Here is a 19387-nt window from a genome sequence, read left to right as displayed (position 1 = left end):
GATGAATACACCGTCTCCCTAGACAGGATACTGTAAGATAAGGAGATAATCAAGAAGTGTGTGAATACTTACTCTGTCACCTTTAGGCCCAGGAGGACCAGAGATCCCTCTCTCACCAGGCATCCCCTGAAGACCAGGAGGTCCTAGGTCACCAAGTCCACCGTGAGGTCCAGGACTACCCTTTGGGGAAAAAAGCAATGGGATCAGTCTCATATTTGCGGCTTCAAAGATCCAATTCACATAATCCTCCGTTGAGGTTCCACATTACATCTCTATGAACGCCGCAGCCCGTCTGGTGTTCAACCTTCCCAAGTTCTCTCACGTCACCCCGCTCCTCCGCTCTCTCCACTGGCTTCCAGTTGAAGCTCGCATCCGCTACAAGACCATGGTGCTTGCCTACGGAGCTGTGAGGGGAACGGCACCGCAGTACCTCCAGGCTCTGATCAGGCCCTACACCCAAGCAAGGGCACTGCGTTCATCCACCTCTGGCCTGCTCGCCTCCCTACCATTGAGGAAGTACAGTTCCCGCTCAGCCCAGTCAAAACTGTTCGCTGCTCTGGCCCCCCAATGGTGGAACAAACTCCCTCACGACGCCAGGACAGCGGAGTCAATCACCACCTTCCGGAGACACCTGAAACCCCACCTCTTCAAGGAATACCTAGGATAGGATAAGTAATCCTTCTCACCCCCCCCCCCTTAATGATTTAGATGCACTATTGTAAAGTGGCTGTTCCACTGGATGTCAGAAGGTGAATTCACCAATTTGTAAGTCGCTCTGGATAAGAGCGTCTGCTAAATGACTTAAATGTAAATGTAAATGTCTATGCATGGACAACAAATACCTTTGGTCCATCGGGTCCTGGTGCTCCGGGGATTCCTTTGGGTCCAGCTAAACCGTGAGGTCCGAGTTCTCCTCTCTCTCCTGGGATTCCACGTTCTCCCTGTTTAAACACAGAACAGGTGTTAGTCACACAACATACAATGTATATGTGTGTCTGGTGCAATACTACATGGTATATACAAGTATGTTCAATATATTCCAATATATATTTATATTAGTAAGATGGTAAACGTACCCTTGGTCCAATTTGACCCACAGCACCTCCTTCTCCGGGGATACCCTAAACAAGACAAATAAAGTCAATCTATAACGTCATGATATCATACAATGAGGATTGCATCCCATAAAACAGAGTATCTATTTGTCTTATTAGAGATATACTTCAGCTAACTCAGACTGTGCAAGCGCTCAGTTGCTAGAGCGTGGAGCTTGCAATGTCGGGATTGTGGTTTCGATTCCCCCTGGGGTCAACTATGCATAGAATGTATGCATGCATCACTGTAAATCGCTTTGGATTTTAAAAAAAGAGTCTGGTAAATGCCATATACTGTATATGATATTATATTATTCATCAAACTCACCAGATCACCTGGTTTTCCTGACTCTCCAGGGGGGCCTGGGGGTCCAGGTAATCCCTGAAACACAACAGCATATACACTTCAGATGACAACAATAGTGCGCAGTTGGTTCAATCCCATATAAGTGACAAGCTTTGCTGACACTTTCAGTAATCAGCCAATGCTATCTTGTTCACCGTTCTTAATGCCATTGGTAAAAATTTATGATAACTCACCTGGAAGCCGTTCACACCGGGAGGTCCCTGTTCTCCTCTGTCACCAGCCACACCCTTCAGACAAACAGTTTACAGAACATTTTCACTCAATCGTTCATCAAGATGAGTATATTGTGATACAGCATACTTTGAAATGAGATTGGTCATGTCTATACCACAATGCTACTAGATATGAGTCATGATAATCAGAGACAAACAGGTGACTTACCAGAGGTCCAGCGGGACCTGCAGGGCCAACCTCCCCATCTTTCCCAGGAGGACCCTAGAAAGGAAGTCCTCATTAGTGATCGTCCTCATAAACACAATTGTTTCTGGAGACACGTACAAAGACAGAAGTAATTTAGTGCTCATTGACAAAGACACTCACTCTTTGTCCTGCCACTCCTGGAGATCCTTGTTCACCTGTCTTCCCTGGATCTCCCTTTGGGTTGAAAAGACAAGGGCTCATTTTATTTTTTTTATTTCACCTTTATTTAATGATTTGATTCAAGAGGTCATGAGGAGATAGGACAAGTTTGATAGCAAGACACGCTGAGAAGATTAGAACTTTTAAAGTTCCTTACGTTAAAGCCCTTTGGTCCAGGTGTTCCCATGGTTCCTGCAGGACCTCTGGTTCCAATAGATCCTGCTGGTCCTGGGCGGCCATCTTCTCCTGCTGGGCCCTTCAGACAGAGGACACAAGCACAACACTTACCTCTGGCTGTTCATTCAGTGTTACGACATCTGACGCCAATGGTCAAACCTCGAAAAGAGGTATTGTCCACTCACTGATCGTCGGAAAAATAGACCCTGTCGCTCTAAAGCTAGTTGGTATATCAATGAAATAATTGATTTAAGAACACTTGTTGGAGCTGTGGCAATCGCTGAGTGCTTCTTCTCTGCAGTTAAAAAAAAGTTGCATTAACTTGGATGTGTGTAAAGACTCTTTTTTTCCACCTATGGTCAACCTTACCAGTGGTCCTGGCTTGCCCTCCGCTCCCTGGACTCCTGGGGTACCAGTCAGACCCTATAAAACAACAGACAAGGTTATGAGCTTCAGAAACAAAGATCCGCAATATGTGGTACACCAAGACAGATTCCCATCAGCATCGTTTTTTTTTTTTAGATATAAATATGGGATATAAGTTAGCGAGGGAAACTTGGAAAGCTAGATGATGTCTTCACATTACCCTTGCGCCTGGGAGACCTGGTTCGCCAGTGCGCCCTGGATCGCCTCCTGAACCTTTAGGCCCAGATATGCCAGATGGTCCACGATCTCCTTGAGCACCCTTCAGGAGAAACAGTATAGTGAGTTAGGTTTGGGCTTGGGGCTCCAGTCCTTAGACTCCGGTCTAATGACCACATGGTTTAGCTGTAATAGATCTCTGATCTCTGTACCTTCGGTCCAGGTAATCCATCAGCACCGGGAAAACCTCGGTTACCAGGTGACCCCTGTAATACACATGCCCATCAATAGATGAAAGGAAGACACAGAATATACAGGTACCAAGATTACAATCTATGAAACAATATACATGTGTCTGCACAGGGTTGAGGACATATTAATGGTTAATGAACTGAGGTAAATGAGAATGGAGGGCTGAAAGTAATCCCGAGAAGTCTGATTTTATAGTCACTGTCCTAAATCCTTACAATCTAGAGGTGTTCAGTAGTAGAGAGGGCAACGGTAGACTCACCCTCTCACCAACAGGACCCAGTGGTCCTAATGAACCAGAGTCACCACGATTTCCTCTTTTTCCCTCCTCACCCTGGGGCCCAATCACTCCTTGGGAACCAGGGGGACCCTAGGAATCAAAACAAAATGTATTCAAAATGTGTTTAACTTTATCTCAATAAACTTGACATTCAACCATCTTAATACAGTCTGTACCAGGTATGACAGTGTCTCTCTTTCATCCAATGTGGAATAATGTACATTTAGACAACCAAGTATTGTAATATATTACAATCACTGTATTTAAAGTCATCTGTGAAAGGTCACATTATTTGAGCTTACAGGTTCTCCTTTGGGTCCACCCTCTCCTTTGTACCCAGGAACACCAACATCTCCCTGAAACAAAGACGTGAGATGCATCAGTATATCACACGTCACATTTTATTATAGATAATACATCATAAAAATGAAAAACAAAATCCCCATCCCCTTGTCAAACAGTCAAAACAACTATTTTGCAGTAAAAGTACATTGCTTAGAAGGCGCTCTGGGCCATTTCCTCTGTGCTTTGGTAATGGCCAAAGTTACACAGAGCGATGTTTATGTCTAGAGCATGCATGTCATAACATTGATAGTGTATTTATACATGTATAAGGAACATTAATGTCTGGACCTCACAAGAGTAGAAAAAATAAACTTTTATCCAAAGTAAAAAGACACCACATTACCAGTTGACCTTTGATCCCAGGCTGTCCAGTGCTTCCCTGAGGTCCTGGTGGACCGTGGGGTCCGAGGTGACCCCCGGGACCCTGCACACCCATGGTACCCTACAAAACAACAGGAGCATCTCTAAATACACACCAATCTTGATCATATATATCTTTAAATACTCTAGGTATACTATGTGAAATTACAATTACAGTTGTTTAACTTCAAATTATTTTATTGGTAATTAGGAGTACTAGATTAATGATAATATACATACCACTGGACCCTTAGTACCTGGGCCACCGTCAGTTCCTGAAGGACCCTAGAAATAGCAAATTTGTCAAGTTAATACAATCTTAAGTGCATTACCAAAATCCATTGTGCATATAAGGATGTTAAAGGGCCAGTGCAGTCAAAAACGTGATTCCCTGTGTGTGTGTGTGTGTGTATATATATATACATACATATATATATTACCACACTATGAGGTTGGGATTATACTGTGAATGTGTGAAAATTATGACAATGCCCTTTTAGCGTAGCAGCTGTTTGAAAAGACCTCCGCAAATGTCAGCCTGTTTTGATGGGATGGAGTTTTGGTGTGGTGACATCACCAGGCGACAAATTAGAAAAGTGACCAATATGAAAGAGAGTTCCAAACCTCTCTGCCAATAACAGCTCGTTTTCAGTTTTCCCCTCCCTACTCAGACCACTCCGAGACATTCTTAGCAAAATTGAGAAAGTACTCATTGCTAAGAAGCTATTTTTGTATCTTTTTGACAATATTAAATTAAAACAATTAGAGTACAGTATTTAAATGTTACCCAGAAATGATTTGTTATTGAGATCAAGATGGCTACATTGAACCTTCAATAAATAGAGTAGGTGTTAGAAATAAGAGCCGTACTTGTAGGCCAATTGCCCCTGCCCTGCCTTGGTGTCCTGTCTCACCCCTCTGGCCCTGTTGCCCCTCGGGGCCCCGCACTCCTGTGGCACCCGGTTGGCCCTGGGGAAGAGAAACAGAAATCCTCAATGAGTCCATGTTTATCTACATAGCCCTGCATAAACTTATGAGCTAGCAATATCTGTTGCTAGGTTCCATATATAACATGATGTATACAACATTACATATACAAACTCTAAAGTCTCAATTGGTATCGTACAGATTTGAATATGGATTAAATACTTAATGTCAACTTGACAGTCCACTTGCCTTCATTCCTGGAATTCCTGGATATCCTGGGGGACCATTGATACCTAATGGACCCTGCAAGCATAAAACCAGAAAAGTTAATTTATTCATCGCTGAAAAGCTTTAATATTTTAGTAGCAACTCCAGTGTGTTGAGTAATATGCTAGTAGCAACTCCAGTGTGTTGAGTAATATGCTGGTAGTAACTCTAGTGTGTTGAGTAATTTGATAGTAGCAACTCTAGTGTGTTGAGTAATATGCTAGTAGCAACTCTAGTGTGTTGAGTAATATGCTAGTAGCAACTGCCGTGTGTTGAGTAATATTCTAGTCGCAACTCTAGTGTGTTGAGTAATATGCTAGTAGCAACTCTAGTGTGTTGAGTAATATGCTAGTAGCAACTCTAGTGTGTTGAGTAATATGCTAGTAGCAACTCCAGTGTGTTGAGTAATATGCTAGTAGCAACTCTAGTGTGTTGAGTAATATGCTAGTAGCAACTCTAGTGTGTTGAGTAATATGCTAGTAGCAACTCTAGTGTGTTGAGTAATTTGCTAGTAGCAACTCCAGTGTGTTGAGTAATATGCTCGTAGCAACTCTAGTGTGTTGAGTAATATGCTAGTAGCAACTCTAGTGTGTTGAGTAATATGCTCGTAGCAACTCTAGTGTGTTGAGTAATATGCTCGTAGCAACTCCAGTGTGTTGAGTAATATGCTAGTAGCAACTCTAGTGTGTTGAGTAATATGCTAGTAGCAACTCTAGTGTGTTGAGTAATTTGCTAGTAGCAACTCCAGTGTGTTGAGTAATATGCTCGTAGCAACTCTAGTGTGTTGAGTAATTTGCTAGTAGCAACTCCAGTGTGTTGAGTAATATGCTAGTAGCAACTCCAGTGTGTTGAGTAATATGCTAGTAGCAACTCTAGTGTGTTGAGTAATATGCTACTAGCAACTCTAGTGTGTTGAGTAATATGCTAGTAGCAACTCTAGTGTGTTGAGTAATATGCTAGTAGCAACTCCAGTGTGTTGAGTAATATGCTAGTAGCAACTCCAGTGTGTTGAGTAATATGCTAGTAGCAACTCCAGTGTGTTGAGTAATATGCTAGTAGCAACTCCAGTGTGTTAAGTAATATGCTAGTAGCAACTCCAGTGTGTTGAGTAATATGCTAGTAGCAACTCCAGTGTGTTGAGTAATATGCTAGTAGCAACTCCAGTGTGTTGAGTAATATGCTAGTAGCAACTCCAGTGTGTTGAGTAATATGCTAGTAGCAACTCCAGTGTGTTAAGTTATTCTATAAACTTCATAAACAGTTGATAATGAGATACGTCTACTTGTCTTACCATCGGACCTGGTTTGCCAATGTTCCCAGGAGGACCTTTCATACCCTACCGTAAAAAAACAACAACAGTTGATTGGATTCATATAGAAATACAATCGTCCATTCTTGTAAAGACATACATCGTAAATGTGTATTGTGTACGTTTAGGAAAGACTGTACATGGCCACAAAAATATATTTGAAATAATAATTGAGCACTCTCGGTGAATATAAGTTATGTGGAGGTATTAATACATCTGAGAATGCTATTATTGGCTGTGTGGAATAATGCACTTTATTAAAAGTGTTCTCATTCTTACCGGTATTCCATTTGCTCCTAAGCGGCCTCTCTCCCCAGGCATGCCTCTAGGGCCCTAAAAAGCCATAAGTCATGATTGCTTTTACAGTGGCAGAACAATAAACATATAAATGTAAGAAAAAAGTGACCATTCAAGTAAAAAATTTAATTGGCCGTGAGTTGACGCACTAGGACGAGGCCTTTCTACAGTCCTGCAAATAGGTCCAGCTGCTGCTCCTGAGCAACCATGAAGCAACACCATTAGGCTTCATGTCTTATTAATTAAATAGGCTTCTACGAAAAGGAAAAAATAATTTGAAACATTTGTTGTATTTGTTTTATTTTGATAATTTATTAATTAAACTATGCCTGTTAGTTATGCGTATTGCATTGTTCATTTTAGACAGCTGAAAGATATGAAAGCCAAAGGTAATCTATCAGTACAGCTTTTCTTCATGAACTGTATCCACATACTGGCTTCCTCTGCTTGTCTCTTTTCATTCTACTGCATTAGACTGTGAAGGATCTGTACTGGTCAAAGCCAACACCAGGTTAGATTTTGAAGGATCTGTACTGGTCAAAGCCAACACCAGGTTAGACTGTGAAGGATCTGTACTGGTCAAAGCCAACACCAGGTTAGATTTTGAAGGATCTGTACTAGTCAAAGCCAACACCGGGTTAGACTGTGAAGGATCTGTACTGGTCAAAGCCAACACTAGGTTAGACTGTGAAGGATCTGTACTGGTCAAAGCCAACACCAGGTTAGAATGTAAAGGATCTGTACTGGTCAAAGCCAAAACTGGGTTAGACTGGAAGGATCTGTACTGGTCAAAGCCAACACCAGGTTAGACTGTGAAGGATCTGGACTGGTCAAAGCCAACACCGGGTTAGACTGTGAAGGATCTGGACTGGTCAAAGCCAACACCAGGTTAGACTGTGAAGGATCTGTACTGGTCAAAGCCAACACCAGGTTAGACTGTGAGGGATCTGTACTGGTCAAAGCCAACACCAGGTTAGACTGTGAAGGATCTGGACTGGTCAAAGCCAACACCAGGTTAGACTGTGAAGGATCTGTACTGGTCAAAGCCAACACCAGGTTAGACTGTGAAGGATCTGGACTGGTCAAAGCCAACACCAGGTATGCATCCACCATTTTGCTTTCACCTATCTTATCTTTTTGATTGGTGCAGAAGTTGAGAAATCTTCTAATGATCAAATAGCAATTTGCTATCAACATAACAGTTGCACTATTTATGTCAGTGGTCTTTGCTTTAAATTGGTATCAACATTACAGTCACTCAATTTATCTTAGTGTTCTTTGCCATGATTTGCATTTTGTCAGAGACAGCACAAGTGGTTAGTACACAATACTGTATATTTAAAATATGTTCCACTTACCATAGGGCCTGGTGTGCCAATCGGACCAGTGGGGCCTAACGCACCCTAAGAGATCGATGACAGAAACATTGCATTCATTAATACATGCTTAACAAACACTCTACAGCACGTGCCCAAACTCATTACACGGAGGGATGAGATTCTACAGTTCTTCGCTCCACCCTTGTACTTGATTGATGCATTAAGACACAGACACACACCCACACGTATGGATTTAGAGTTGTAGATATGTGGTAGTAGAGTAGCGACCTGAGGGAACATACTTCATTTGTTGTGAAGGTCTTCATTTAAAGAAGAAAACAGTAAACCTGCAGACACTCAGCCCTTCTGTGAAATGAGTTTGACACCCTGATCTACAGGAATGCATAGTTATACATATCATATATTATATATTATCTATTTGAAACTGATGTATCATGACGAGAAATAACGATGGGGTCTACATGAATCATGAAACCAGTTAGTTATAACATAATATCTATATGAATATCACTGTCAGTTATAAGACCAGTTAGTTATAACATAATATCTATATGAATATCACTGTCAGTTATAAGACCAGTTAGTTATAACATAATATCTATATGAATATCACTGTCAGTTATAAGACCATGTTAGTGAATATAAGTTATAAAACCAGTTAGTTATAACATAATATCTATATGAATATCACTGTCAGTTATAAGACCAGTTAGTTATAACATAATATCTATATGAAATCACCAGTTATAACATAATGGGTTAGTTAAAACATAATATCTATATGAATATCACTGTCAGTTATAAAACCAGTTAGTTATAACATAATATCTATATGAATATCACTGTCAGTTATAAACCAGTTAGTTATAACATAATATCTATATGAATATCACTGTCAGTTATAAAACCAGTTAGTTATAACATAATATCTATATGAATATCAATGTCACCAGTTAGTTATAACATAATATCTATATGAATATCACAGTATAAAACCAGTTAGTTATAACATAATATCTATATGAATATCACTGTCAGTTATAAAACCAGTTAGTTATAACATAATATCTATATGAATATCACTTCAGTTATAAGACCAGTTAGTTATAACATAATATCTATATGAATATCACTGTCAGTTATAAGACCAGTTAGTTATAACATAATATCTATATGAATATCACTGTCAGTTATAAGACCAGTTAGTTATAACATAATATCTATATGAATATCACTGTCAGTTATAAAACCAGTTAGTTATAACATAATATCTATATGAATATCACTGTCAGTTATAAAACCAGTTAGTTATAACATAATATCTATATGAATATCACTGTCAGTTATAAGACCAGTTAGTTATAACATAATATCTATATGAATATCACTGTCAGTTATAAAACCAGTTAGTTATAACATAATATCTATATGAATATCACTGTCAGTTATAAGACCAGTTAGTTATAACATAATATCTATATGAATATCACTGTCAGTTATAACATAATATCTATATGAATATCACTGTCAGTTATAAAACCAGTTAGTTATAACATAATATCTATATGAATATCACTGTCAGTTATAAGACCAGTTAGTTATAACATAATATCTATATGAATATCACTGTCAGTTATAAGACCAGTTAGTTATAACATAATATCTATATGAATATCACTGTTATCAGAATATCACTTAGTTATAAGACCAGTTAGTTATAACATAATATCTATATGAATATCACTGTCAGTTATAAGACCAGTTAGTTATAACATAATATCTATATGAATATCACTGTCAGTTATAAGTTAGTTATAAAAACCAGTTAGTTATAACATAATATCTATATGAATATCACTGTCAGTTATAAAACCAGTTAGTTATAACATAATATCTATATGAATATCACTGTCAGTTATAAAACCAGTTAGTTATAATATCACTGTCAGTTATAAACCAGTTATAACATAATATCTATATGAATATCACTGTCAGTTATAAAACCAGTTAGTTATAACATAATATCTATATGAATATCACTGTCAGTTATAAAACCAGTTAGTTATAACATAATATCTATATGAATATCACTGTCAGTTATAAAACCAGTTAGTTATAACATAATATCTATATGAATATCACTGTCAGTTATAAAACCAGTTAGTTATAACATAATATCTATATGAATATCACTGTCAGTTATAAAACCAGTTAGTTATAACATAATATCTATATGAATATCACTGTCAGATATAAAACCAGTTAGTTATAACATAATATCTATATGAATATCACTGTCAGTTATAAGACCAGTTAGTTATAACATAATATGTATATTGTCAGTTATCAGTTAGTTATAACATAATATCTATATGAATATCACTGTCAGTTATCAGTTAGTTATAACATAATATCTATATGACACTGTCAGTTATCCAGTTAGTTATAACATAATATCTATATGAATATCACTGTCCGACTCCTCTTAAACCCATTGGACCTGAGTGACCCTGAAAGATGGAATGTGTATTTCTCCATTAATAATAACAATAATAATAATAATAATACATTTCATTTGTATAGTGCTTTTAATTACAGCGTTAGCTCAAAGCTCTAAATAGGCAAAAATCTATATATATTGACTGGGGTTATACTTACTCTATGGCCTTTCAATCCCGGAGGCCCAGGTGTCCCTGGAAATCCTCTCGCTCCCTGAAATACATTACATGGTAATTGAGTACAGCATTGCAGTCATTTTAGTAATAATTTCAAGCATAAGACTTCTATTGATATATAACTTACTGCTGATCCAGGGAATCCCATCTCTCCTGAATTTCCAGGTTTCCCTGCTTCTCCCTAGGATGACATCACAAGAGATGAGTAGCATTTACTAAGTATAAAGGGTGACATTTCTTACACATCATGGGGGAGTAAGGTTAGCATGCCTTCAATCTAGTATGTTCATGTCTTTTGAGATTGTTTCTGTTGGGAAGGTTATTGTGACACAGAGCATCTGGAATGCAGTCCATGGAATGCAGTCCATCTTTGAATGCAGTCCATGGAATGCAGTCCATCTTTGAATGCAGTCCATGGAATGCAGTCCATCTTTGAATGCAGTCCATGGAAATGCAGTCCATCTTTGAATGCAGTCCATGGAAATGCAGTCCATCTTTGAATGCAGTCCATGGAAATGCAGTCCATCTTTGAATGCAGTCCATAGAAATGCAATCCATCTTTGAATGCAGTCGATGGAATGGCGTCAGTACTTCTGGTGAACAGAGATGAGAGTTTACTCACGTCTTCACCCGGCTTTCCTGGTGGCCCTTCAGGTCCCCTTTGTCCAGATTGACCCTACAACAGAAGATTATGATAAGACATTATAATGCATTATAACGGCATCATAATATATTATATCTGTCAGCTTACTGTCAAGTGTTACCAGGAGATTAAATGGTCAACATAAACAATTGCACATCTTGTATAGTCTGTCACTTTTGTGTTGTTTGTTTTCAAGAAGATGGATGTGACTACTGTGGTGCCAACATGACTCAAGGTGCTATTCTTTATAGACACATAGTTGAGAATGGTCGCAATAAACAAGGAACACCGGACCAGAAACATAACATATGACAAGGAGAAGGTTGTCATACCATGTGACCTGGATCACCAACTTCCCCATGGGGTCCTTGCGGTCCAGAATGGCCCTGAGAGAGAGAGAGAGCGAAAGAAAGAGGGAGAGAGAGAGAGAACAAAGAGAGTGAACGGCTTGCTCCAAATATAATTGTTTGAAATTATTTTTTTCAGTCGTTGTTTTTAACTTACAGGGTTTCCATTTGGCCCAGGAGGTCCTCTTGCTCCTGCCTCTCCCTAAAACACAGGTTGCATAATTGTACACAGAATCATAAACGTTATGAGCCCACTTACATCCATAGTTCAACAAATTCAAAACATACACCAACATCACCACAAAAGCTAAATTATCCAAGCCATAGTAAGTAAATATGGCACAAGAAACTTGTGTGACCCAAGATGGTTCCACTGCACCCCTCTTACCCTAGTTCCTGGCATCATGGCCATTTGGCCGGCTGATTTCTCATCCCCAAATCCTCCAGCCATCTGAGCCCCCAGTCCCTGGGGAAACCGAACAGTGATTTACAGTATTGGATATTCAACCTGAAACTGTCACGCCTTGGTCATTGTATTTTGTGTTTTCGTTATATATTTGGTTAGGCCAGGGTGTGACATGGGTTTATGTATTGTATTTTCGTATTGGGGTTTGTAGTATTTGGGATTGCGGCTGAGTAGGGGTGTTGTGTGGGTTTGGCTGCCTGAGGCGGTTCTCAATCAGAGTCAGGTGATTCTCGTTGTCTCTGATTGGGAACCGTATTTAGGTAGCCTGGTTTTCACTTTGTATTTCGTGGGTGATTGTTCCTGTCTCTGTATTAGTGTTTCACCAGACAGGCTGTATACGTTTTTCCCGTTCCGTTTGTTGTTTTTGTTTTTTCATGTTTCGTCGTTTGTTCTGTTAATAAACATGAGTAACCAACACGCTGCATTTCGGTCCGACTCTCTTTCGACAAACGAAGAACGTCGTTACAGAAACTCAGAGGACATCTCCTCTCCTGTCCTGTGTGTTATGAAATCTTCAGGGATCCTGTGGTTCTGTGTTGCAGCCACAGCGCCTGAAAAACCTGCCTTGAGGAATACTGGAAACATATGGAAGACCAGGAGTGTCCAGTCCTGCAGGAGGATCTCCTCAATGCCTTTCCCAGCAGTGAACCTTACCCTGAAGAGGCTGTGTGAGGGCTTCCTACAGAAGAGGAGCTCCAGAGATGCAGCTGGTTTCCAGAGGCTCTGCAGTCGACACAAAGAGAAACTCAAGCTCTTCTGTCCGGAGGATCAACAGACTGTCTGTTTAGTGTGTCGGGTTTCAAGAACACACACAGGACACAAGTTCTGTCCCATATTTGAAATTGTTCAGGATCACAAAGAAAGAGTAAAGGTTGAACTGGAGCTCTTGAAGGAGAAGCTGGGTATTTTTACTGAAGCCAAACTAACCTGTTATCAAACAGCAAGGTACATTAAGACGATTTTACACAAATGCAGATCAGGATAGAGTTTGATGATCTTCGGAAAATTCTGCTAAATGAAGAGGAAGGAGGCCAGGATATGTACTTTAAGGGAGGAAGAGAAGGAGAAGATTTGGATGGTAAATGAGAAGACTGAAGAGATTACCAAAGTTATCTCGAGTCTTTCAGATCAGAGCCGTAGAGGAGTGTCTAAAGGGTGACTATATCCCCTTCCAGGAGAGATACAAGGACATTCTATACAAGGCCAGATCCCAGTCCACAGTCCCAGTCCAACTGCACTCAGGAGCACTAATAAATGTGGGCAAACACCTGTAGACCTCCACAAGTCTGGTTCATCCTTGGGAGCAATTTCCAAATGCCCGAAGGTACCACATTCATCTGTACAAACAATAGTACGCAAGTATAAACAGCATGGGACCATGCAGCCGTCATACCGCTCAGGAAGGAGATGCAGTAAAATGAGTCCTATATCATCATGACCTGAAAGGCTGCTCAGCAAGGAAGAAGCCACTGCTCTAAAACTGCCATAAAAAAATCCAGACTATGGTTTGTAACTGCACATAGGAACAAAGATCGTACTTTTTGGAGAAATGTCCTCTGGTCTCATGAAACAAAATAGAACAGTTTGGCCATAATGACCATCGTTATGTTTGGAGGAAAATGGGGGAGGATTGCAAGCCGAAGAACACCATCCCAACCGTGAAGCACGGGGGTGGCAGCATCATGTTGTGGGGGTGCTTTTCTGCAGGAGGGACTGGTGTACTTCACAAAATAGATGGCTTCATGGGGAAGGAAAATGATGTGGATATATTGAGGCAACATCTCAAGACATCAGTCAGGGAAGAATACACTTTATGATGGTAACGCTGAACAATAACGTTGCCTTTATAAAGGGTTTATACTTATTGACAGTCAATTAAACATTATATGTTATACACTTGAGATGATACATGCTTATGAGGGGTGGGTATTGTGGTACATACTCCTGGTGGACCCTGGTTTCCTGCAGGCCCTGGTTCTCCTGGGTTTCCAGGCACACCAGGCTCTCCGTCGTATCCTGCTTGTCCACGCAGCCCCTTTAGATAGATAATGTCATGTTAATATAAGCAGGATGAAGCAACTCATAAGAGGTAAATACTGTGTCATTCATTAAGTGCAAAATCGTAAACTTGTTACTGTGTAAACCTCTCCCCCCCCCCCCCCTCTCAACTCTTGTATTGATATCAGTGACCCCTGAGATCTCCATTTATGTTTAGTAGCATAATGTGTAGACAGTCATATTGTCTTGTGTTCTAAAGCAGGTTTTCTAGTTGATACGCAATAACAGTGGAGGATGAGAGTCGACACAATGAGAAACAAAAAATAAATCATGAGAGGTACACAGAGGACATATTATGTCATAAATCATAAAGAGTAATGATGTTCTGCTAAATGTATGTCCTCAATTGGATCAGCATTCCAATGAGAGGGACATGTTCATTCATCATTTAGGTTTTTGTTGTGAACTGAATTTAAATGAAATACATACATTTGCGGAATAGGTCTTTTGGGAGTGTGCATTCCAATGATAATGTAATGTCATTGAAATTGAAAATAAATGGTGTGTTGATTGTTTGTTTGTTTTTATCCCAGTGTTTTTCACCAAAGAGAAAAATATCCACACAGTGCACAATATATCATTGTTTGTCTAGTCTTTAACAGGTCATGTACTGTTGATTATCTTTGAAGATACTGTATTCTACTTGAGCATAACAATGAAAGCCATTTTTTTTTAAATCAATATAATTATTTTATGTCCATAATCACATACATTAGTTGCTTCTCTGAAATACCCTAATTCAATAGAGACTGAGTAGTATGTAAATTGTCATGTCTCAGCTTGGTTTTCCATTAAGGCTGTGTTATACCTGCCATTATATAATGACTAAATATTCCTTTAGCATATTTTCCAAATCAAGCTACATGACATTGGGTTTTTATAAGACAAGCTCTGTGTGGACTGCACAGTTGGGGCCACATGGATCACTTCTGGGGGGGTGTCACAGAAAAGGGTTGGGTGATCATACTATTTAGGTCCAGAAAAAGGAATGATTAAGGATTTTGCGATTTGGCAAAGATCCAACTTGTATTGAAACTCCCTATTTGTAGTTGTTGTCAACGTGTCAATGTTAAATAAGTATACAGTACAGAACTCCAGCATAGCAACAACGTGATATATTTGCTCTACATGCATCCTAGAGGTGTGTGTGTTTTCACAAGTCATGTTTGGAACGTACAGGTCTTCCTTTCTGGCCTCTGTCCCCTCTGAAGCCTGGAGATCCGGGAGGCCCCTGTTGTCGAACACAAAGAACGGATGGGAAAAGACACACTAATGTCCCTTCATTAATCACATGATGGCACCATTACTGATATGGAGGAAAGTCATTATTGATGCTCTGTCAAGTACAGGTAGGTCACTGTGTTGTAGGTAACTGTGCTCTTCTGCCATCGAGAGTTGACTGAAAGAGTCTTACAAAATCCACACCACAAGTGAGAAACAACTGGTAAAAAACGTAAACCTTAAAGCTGTATTTTGGTGAATCTCGACAAAGCACTATATCACAAACTCAGTGTATAATAGATTCTGAAAACAAAGTGATCTATAAGCTTACCATAGGCCCAGGACGACCTCTGACCCCAGTCACCTGTGGTACATCTCCAGGTTCTCCTTTCTGACCCTACAAACCAAGAGCAAGATTGCAGATGTTGCTTCACCGTTAAAATCAAGTTAGTAACAAGATATTTTAAAGATGTTTAATAATCACAAGGAGATCCTAGAGCTTACCCTGTAGACTCTGCCACCATCTGAAAATGACAGAACAGACATAAACAAATAATTATCTTACAAAAGCCTGTAGTCTACAGTGTCATGAGTGTCATCAGTGTCACCAGTGTCATGAGTGTCACCAGTGTCACCAGTGTCATGAGTGTCATAAGTGTCACCAGTGTCATGAGTGTCATCAGTGTCACCAGTGTCATGAGTGTCACCAGTGTCATCAGTGTCATGAGTGTCATGAGTGTCATCAGTGTCACCAGTGTCATGAGTGTCATGAGTGTCACCAGTGTCATGAGTGTCACCAGTGTCATGAGTGTCATCAGTGTCATCAGTGTCATGAGTGTCACCAGTGTCACCAGTGTCATGAGTGTCACCAGTGTCATGAGTGTCACCAGTGTCATCAGTGTCATGAGTGTCATGAGTGTCACCAGTGTCATCAGTGTCATGAGTGTCACCAGTGTCATCAGTGTCATGAGTGTCACCAGTGTCATGAGTGTCACCAGTGTCATGAGTGTCACCAGTGTCATCAGTGTCATGAGTGTCATGAGTGTCACCAGTGTCATGAGTGTCACCAGTGTCATGAGTGTCATGAGTGTCACCAGTGTCATGAGTGTCACCAGTGTCATGAGTGTCATCAGTGTCACCAGTGTCATGAGTGTCACCAGTGTCATCAGTGTCATGAGTGTCACCAGTGTCACCAGTGTCATGAGTGTCACCAGTGTCATGAGTGTCACCAGTGTCATGAGTGTCACCAGTGTCATCAGTGTCATGAGTGTCATGAGTGTCACCAGTGTCATAAGTGTCACCAGTGTCATGAGTGTCATGAGTGTCACCAGTGTCATGAGTGTCACCAGTGTCATGAGTGTCATGAGTGTCACCAGTGTCATGAGTGTCACCAGTGTCACTAGTGTCATGAGTATCACCAGTGTCATGAGTGTCACCAGTGTCACTAGTGTCATGAGTGTCATCAGTGTCATCAGTGTCATGAGTGTCATGAGTGTCACCAGTGTCATGAGTGTCATGAGTGTCATGAGTGTCACCAGTGTCACCAGTGTCATGAGTGTCATGAGTGTCATGAGTGTGATCAGTGTCATCTGTGTATTAGTGTAGTAGTAGTTACACATTCAAACACAGTTCATACTGGGTTCTCTCATAACAAATGTGTGTCTTTGTCATGACTTGGGGTCACTACAGATTTCCGGTCACGCTTTCCGACTGCTCACCGGGTCTGCCGTTGCCACTGGTGTCTGTGCTGCCCTCGCTCTGGCAGATGGGACAGCACTCGCCCTCGGGGATGATCACTTTCTCACAGTTGGAGAGCTCATCGCACTGGATCTCGTCGCACAGGACGGCGCCGTTGTCGCAGACGCAGATCCGACATGGCTCCGGTTTCCAAATGTCTCGGTTGGTGTACACCTGGCCATCAACCGTGCAGCCCAAGTCATCTCCTGTGGAGGGTGGAACAGACAGGAAAGGTTAGACAGAAAAGGTCAGACAGGGAAAGATCATACAGGGAAAGGTCAGACAGGGAAAGGTCAGACAGGGAAAGGTCAGACAGGAAAGGCCAGACAGAAAAGGTCAGACAGGAAAGGTCAGAAAGGGAATAGACAGACAGAAAAGGTCACACAGGGAAAGGTCAGACAGGAAATGTCAAACAGGAAAGATCATACAGGAAAGGTCAGAGAGGGAAGGGTCAGACAGTAGAGGTCAGACAGGAACGGTCAGACAGGAAAAGTCAAACAGGAAAGGTCAGACTGGGAAAGGTCAGACAGGGAAAGGACAGACAGGAAAGATCAGACAGGAAAGGTCAGACAGGAAAGGTCAGACAGGAAAGGTCAGACAGGAAAGATCAGACAGGAAAGATCAGACAGGAAAGGTCAGACAGGAAAGGTCAGACAGGGAAAGGTCAGACAGGAAAGATCAGACAGGAAAGGTCAGACAGGAAAGGTCAGACAGGAAAGGTCAGACAGGAAAGATCAGACAGGAAAGATCAGACAGGAAAGGTCAGACAGGAAAGGTCAGACAGGGAAAGGTCAGACAGGAAAGATCAGACAGGAAAGGTCAGACAGGAAAGGTCAGACAGGAAAGGTCAGACAGGGAAAGGACAGACAGGGAAAGGTCAGACAGGGAAAGGTCAGACAGGAAAGGTCAGACAGGGAAAGGTCAGACAGGAAAGGTCAGACAGGGAAAGGTCAGACAGGAAAGGTCAGACAGGGAAAGGACAGACAGGAAAGATCAGACAGGAAAGGTCAGACAGGGAAAGGTCAGACAGGAAAGATCAGACAGGAAAGGTCAGACAGGGAAAGGTCAGACAGGAAAGGTCAGACAGGGAAAGGTCAGACAGGAAAGGTCAGACAGGGAAAGGACAGACAGGAAAGATCAGACAGGAAAGGTCAGACAGGAAAGGTCAGACAGGAAAGGTCAGACAGGGAAAGGTCAGACAGGAAAGGTCAGACAGGAAAGGTCAGACAGGAAAGGTCAGACAGGGAAAGGACAGACAGGAAAGATCAGACAGGAAAGGTCAGACAGGAAAGGTCAGACAGGAAAGGTCAGACAGGAAAGGTCAGACAGGAAAGGTCAGACAGGAAAGGTCAGCAGGGAAAGGTCAGACAGGAAAGGTCAGACAGGAAAGGTCAGACAGGAAAGGTCAGACAGGAAAGGTCAGCAGGGAACATGAGCAACAGAAAGGAACTGTGACGGGTAGGAGCATATTAGAGAGGTCTGCATTTCTGTGAATAAATTGATGAGAACAGGGACAGGAAGAAGTTGAACACAAAAAATTGGAACGCTGCTCTTAAAATTCACATTAAGGATAATGTGGTGTCATTGTTCATTTGTACAATGTATTATCGCTAGATGCAACAATCATAGGCAGAAGGCAAAGAGGATGCCTAGTTCTGGGTTACTACATTAAGAGAGACGTTACATGTTGAAAAATGTAGTAAATGCCACAGTCCAGAACTGAGATAGATCAACATGAAGACACTAGTCATTGAAAGCGATGCACTGGTTAAATGTTATACTTCAGACTTATTTAGTGGCTTGTGAACATGCTCTCATAGCTCTCTTCCTATTGGCTTCCTGTGTGGCTTAATGAGAGATTACATGTTTCCTCATTGGACATCGCAAAACCTTCTGCTTTCTTTGCTGGCAGGCAGTATCACCAACAACAAAATGAACACAAACCCAATTGGACACTTTAAACACAGAATAATAAATGCAATGTTAGTGTAACAGATTCTTATTATTCTGTATCCTTAATCAACAACAGGTAACTGTGTTTAGAGGTAATGTGGAGCATATGTTTTC

General features: G+C 40.9%; 1 protein-coding gene across 1 annotated transcript in view; it reads right to left on the bottom strand.

Moving 5' to 3' along the window:
* The window catches only part of LOC135518968 (collagen alpha-2(V) chain-like), a 66592-nt gene that overhangs the window by 11486 nt on the left and 35719 nt on the right, over positions 1–19387 (bottom strand). The window contains exons 2-33 of the mRNA XM_064943954.1: positions 17302–17526; positions 16088–16107; positions 15915–15980; positions 15540–15593; positions 14247–14339; positions 12227–12304; positions 11996–12040; positions 11824–11877; positions 11471–11524; positions 10976–11029; positions 10832–10885; positions 10654–10683; positions 8192–8236; positions 6816–6869; positions 6519–6563; positions 5210–5263; positions 4904–5002; positions 4274–4318; positions 4017–4115; positions 3631–3684; positions 3311–3418; positions 3012–3065; positions 2804–2902; positions 2587–2640; positions 2198–2296; positions 2002–2055; positions 1843–1896; positions 1635–1688; positions 1423–1476; positions 1077–1121; positions 843–941; positions 73–180 (exon numbers count right to left, since the gene is read on the bottom strand). Of these exons, the coding sequence (XP_064800026.1) occupies positions 73–180; positions 843–941; positions 1077–1121; positions 1423–1476; positions 1635–1688; positions 1843–1896; positions 2002–2055; positions 2198–2296; positions 2587–2640; positions 2804–2902; positions 3012–3065; positions 3311–3418; positions 3631–3684; positions 4017–4115; positions 4274–4318; positions 4904–5002; positions 5210–5263; positions 6519–6563; positions 6816–6869; positions 8192–8236; positions 10654–10683; positions 10832–10885; positions 10976–11029; positions 11471–11524; positions 11824–11877; positions 11996–12040; positions 12227–12304; positions 14247–14339; positions 15540–15593; positions 15915–15980; positions 16088–16107; positions 17302–17526 (2204 nt within the window). The remainder of the gene's footprint in view (positions 1–72; positions 181–842; positions 942–1076; positions 1122–1422; positions 1477–1634; positions 1689–1842; positions 1897–2001; positions 2056–2197; positions 2297–2586; positions 2641–2803; positions 2903–3011; positions 3066–3310; positions 3419–3630; positions 3685–4016; positions 4116–4273; positions 4319–4903; positions 5003–5209; positions 5264–6518; positions 6564–6815; positions 6870–8191; positions 8237–10653; positions 10684–10831; positions 10886–10975; positions 11030–11470; positions 11525–11823; positions 11878–11995; positions 12041–12226; positions 12305–14246; positions 14340–15539; positions 15594–15914; positions 15981–16087; positions 16108–17301; positions 17527–19387) is intronic.

This window comes from Oncorhynchus masou, chromosome 29 (genome assembly GCF_036934945.1).
Source record: "Oncorhynchus masou masou isolate Uvic2021 chromosome 29, UVic_Omas_1.1, whole genome shotgun sequence".
Lineage (NCBI taxonomy): Eukaryota > Metazoa > Chordata > Actinopteri > Salmoniformes > Salmonidae > Oncorhynchus > Oncorhynchus masou.
The sequence above is the reverse complement of the archived record's forward strand: the minus strand, read 5'-3'. Positions and strand labels throughout refer to the sequence as shown.